This window comes from Asparagus officinalis, chromosome 3 (genome assembly GCF_001876935.1).
Source record: "Asparagus officinalis chromosome 3, Aspof.V1, whole genome shotgun sequence".
In the NCBI taxonomy this organism is placed as follows: Eukaryota; Viridiplantae; Streptophyta; class Magnoliopsida; order Asparagales; family Asparagaceae; genus Asparagus; species Asparagus officinalis.
This window is the reverse complement of record NC_033796.1, coordinates 28,863,658-28,868,239: the sequence shown is the minus strand read 5'-3', so window position 1 is coordinate 28,868,239 and position 4,582 is coordinate 28,863,658. Positions and strand designations below refer to the sequence as shown.

The 4,582-nt window shown below is 29.1% G+C and overlaps 1 protein-coding gene across 1 annotated transcript in view; it reads right to left on the bottom strand.

Annotated features, from left to right (window-relative positions):
• Positions 1-839, bottom strand: part of LOC109833586 (LRR receptor-like serine/threonine-protein kinase ERECTA) — a 14,527-nt gene extending 13,688 nt beyond the window's left edge. The window contains 1 exon segment of the mRNA XM_020401315.1: positions 605-839. Coding sequence (XP_020256904.1) covers positions 605-686 — 82 coding nt within the window. The 5' untranslated portion in view covers positions 687-839.

Here is a 4,582-nt window from a genome sequence, read left to right as displayed (position 1 = left end):
CTCCCCCCCCCCCCCAAAAAAAAAAAAAACCAACATTGGTGAGAGAAAATTGTTGCATAACTTTATTAGAACAATGACCCATTATCATTACACAAATGAATGTAATATGCATCTGAAAGCAAAAATTACTAAAAATGTAGCGGTAACAAATATCAAAAGTTTTATATTTCAGAAAAAAAAACGGATAGTGAAAAACTTTACTTTGAAAAGGACATCAAATCATAGTGCACTAAAAAGAGGCATAAATAGAACTCAAAAGCAAGAGAATGATCACGAAAATCTCAAACAAAGCGGAAAGAAACCGACATTAAAAAACCCTCAATAAAATAGGAATAAAAATAAACTCTCAACTCACTTAAACCAATTTAATCACGCACCAAAACACTATTCTAGTATTTATTTTTTTTAAAGAGTACAGTTTGTTGACAGATTAAAAAAAATAAACGGAGAAGAGTAAGGGAAGGTCTAAGGAATCAAAGAATAAACTATGCTTCATTAGAATAAACAATTGCTTACTCTGAACCAAAGATTAAAAAATTAACTTAAACCCCGACGTGATTTAACTAACTTAAACCGCTAATGCTTCATTGGCCCGTAACCTCACCGTCGTCAACGTCACAGGAGACAAAGCTCAAGAGCCCAGCAGCGAACATAGCCAACAAAACCACACTCCACCGAAACGCCATTGCCTCACCGAAACGAGAACCGCTACGACATTTCGAGCTGAAGCGACACCGGAGGGCTCGCCAAAACTGAAGAAGGCAGTGGTAAGTTGTCTCGCGGGCGCAAGTTAAACCTCAGCGCCGGGGGAGGGAGATAACGAGGGGGTCTGCAATTGTCCCGTCACATCCATCGCTGGGACAGCTCCCTATACAAACCGCTTAGGACCACCTATGATTAAAACGTCCGCATAGATCTTAGTACGGACGCGAAACAGGCCGCGGGTCGTCCCACGTCTATGCGGGCGGCCGTATAGAGATTCGCGGAGGCAATCCCCTCCCTGTCTCTTTCGGCCAGAGCAGCGGTATGGTGTGGCAGTGCTCGCAGCAAGGTGTCAGCCGCCCTATAATCGCACCCCCAATTTCACCCACTTACAAGCCCACGTGTCCGCACGTGGTTGAAGCTAGGTGAGATCGAAAACGGGTGAGTTTAAGTACTTTTGGGTGAATCATTTTCGTTTTAAAGCTACGACGCTATCGGATGCCCCCCTAGTAAAAATCCCTGCGATCAAAGAAAAAGGCCGATTGCTTAGCGGGTCCCACACTAAGAGTTACCAATCTGCAGATTTGCAGACGAGTGTGGGACCCGGTAAAAACACTGGGCGCGATAATGAATTTCCTCTTTTTAAGGGGGTGTTTGTTTTGCTTTTTTTTTGGGATATGATAGTTTTGGGATGTAAAAAGTGCTTTTTTGTGGTTTTAAAAATCCATAACTTTGTTTGTTTCACTTTTTTTTTGGGATATTGAATCCCTAAATTATAAAACAATAATATTTTATTAGGATTTGTGAAATCCTCTCTCTTGTTTCTATCTTTTTTTTGGGATATAAGGTTTTAGAAATCGATAACTTTGTTTGTTTCAAAACCAATTTTGGGATATCAAATCCCAAAATATTAAAAACTATTATATTTAGGCATTTGTGAAATTCTACACTTGAGAGAGGATGTGGGTTGGATATTGATGTATTAATGCTTATAATATAAGATTAATATAAGATTAATATATTATATATAATATTATAATAATATAATATTTAATATAATACATCTATATATATATATAATTTAATATATATATATATAATATAATATATATATATATATATATATATTGTATTATATATATATATATATATAATATAATATATATAATATATATTATGTATTATATATATAATAATTATAATATAATATATATATATATATGTTATATATATATATATAATATATATAATATAATATTATAATATATAATATTATATATTAGATAATATATATATTATTTATTATATATAATAATAATAATTATATATATAAATAATCAGAATATATTTATTATATATATTGTTTCATGTTGTGTAAATTACTGTAGGCATATATTATATTATATATATAATTTATATTATATATAATATGTAATATGAATATTATATTATTATATTATAATATTAAATTATATCAATATATATATATATATTATAATATAATATATATATCATATATATAATATAAATTTTATATATAATTATATAATATATATATAATATATATTTATATTATATATATATATGTTTATAATATTATAATTTTATATATAAAATTATATTATATATATATATAATATGTATTATAATTTATATTATTATATAATATAAATATATCATATATAATATTATATATATATAATATATATATTATCATAATATTAATATATAATTTTTATATATTAATATAATATTATATATATATATATATTATATATATATTATATATAATATATATTATTATTATAATCATATTATATAATATTATAATATATAATATTAAACATATAATAATATTATTATATATATATATATATATATATATATAATATATATATAATATATATATATATATATAATGATTAATATATATAATATATTATATTTATTTTATATATTATATATATTATACATTATTATTATTATCAATGTGATGCTGTAGTAAATGTTGTGTATTACTGTAGCATATATTATATAATTAGATATGTTATTATATTAATTAAATATTTATATATTATAATAATAATATAAATAATAAATATTATATTATAATATAAATTATATAAATTATATAAAATAATATATAATTTATATATTACAATATATATTATATATTATATATAAAATAATATATCTATAATATTATATATATATATATATATTATATATTATATAATATATGTTATTAAAATTTTATATAATATTATAATATATAATTTATAGTATTCCAAATCCCAAAATATTGATGAAACAAACAAAATATTACAAGTTTTAGCATTCCAAATCCCAAAATATTGTTGAAGCAAACACAACCCCCTTTATGGATTTCAAATCCTAAAAGCCACATCATTTATGGATTTCAAATCCAATTTTGAAATCCCAAAAAAAAAATCAAAACAAACACCCCCTAAAGCAATAATGCTCCTTCTGCTATGTTAAATGAGCGGGACCCAGCACAGTACGTTTTAGTTGGGTGTAATGTATTTCTAGATTATGATAATAACGGGGGGAGCCCTACTATTTTAGTACTTTGGGAGAAGAGAAACGATGGAGACACATTTTCACCATACTTCTAACCATACCTCCCCTCCTGTTACAGTATACCGGGCCCACTTGATATTTAAAATTTAAAAAATTACTCAAACACCCAAAATATAGGTCCAATAGAGAGGACAAGTGAGGTGTCCCCCTCCTATTGGGATGATCAACTCATTATCCAATAAGAAGGGGACACCTCATTTGTCCCTTTTATTGGTCATAAATTTTTGGGTCCCCGTAGCAAAGCTCTTAAAATTTAAATCTTAAATGGATCTGATACACTATAACAGGAGGGGAGGTGTGATTGGAAGTGTGATGGAAAGTGTGCCTCTAGTACCTCACAAGGGAGAATGGGCATATTTATGGGCGGCTTGTGCATCCTTTTGCCCTGTTTCTCCGTTTTTTTCCCCCCTCCGTTAGCATAATTTCACGCCGTTAAGTTTGGGAAAAGATTTTGACGGCGTCATGTGGGCCTGAGGGGATCTCTTAAGCCGTCGCTATCACCTCTTTAAATCTGGGGAGGAAAAGTTACTGCTTTTTGTCTCGGGAAGATAATTTCGTTCTGACATCGTGACGCGCCGTAATTAACGTCGGTTCACATAATATAAACAGGGATTAAGAGCGTTGTTTATTATTTGACCTTTCGTTATTAGCTCAGTTGATTAAATTATTAGTTTGAAAGCCAGCCTCAATGATGTATGCTTGGGGATCAGAAGCATCTTGAGAGCAAATGAGATAATGCCACGTCGGCTTGTGTATTATTAAATTTGGTGCTCCCCTTGGGCGAGCAGAAAGGTTGAGATCGAATCTGGTCCGTTTGTTTCGAGTTGGGCGGCTGACAAAGAAGGACAAAGGAGCCCGACAAAAACTCTGGGGATAAGAGAAAGCATACTAGTTTTGTGATGGACTGAGAACCGTTTGATGAAGATCATGTGGTTGGTATTCTTTAGCTTAAAAGCACGATTTGTGGGATGTGCAAAATGTGAGAGTGTATCTAGGGGGTTATTGGTTGGGACAAATTGGGGCCAAGTAGGAAAAATGTTCCAATCGAATAATTTTATCCCTTTGAGATATTTTGAGTGGGGTAAAATGGGATAATGAGATAATTTAAGTCTTTGATTTGACAATTCATGTGGGTGAATTGATGATATGACACCATATTAAAAAATAATTTTACCTATTAATTACTTAAAAATTAACTTATCCAATTGGTTTAGTATATTATTATAATATAAATATTATTTTACTTTATATTAAAATATAATATATTATATATACTTAC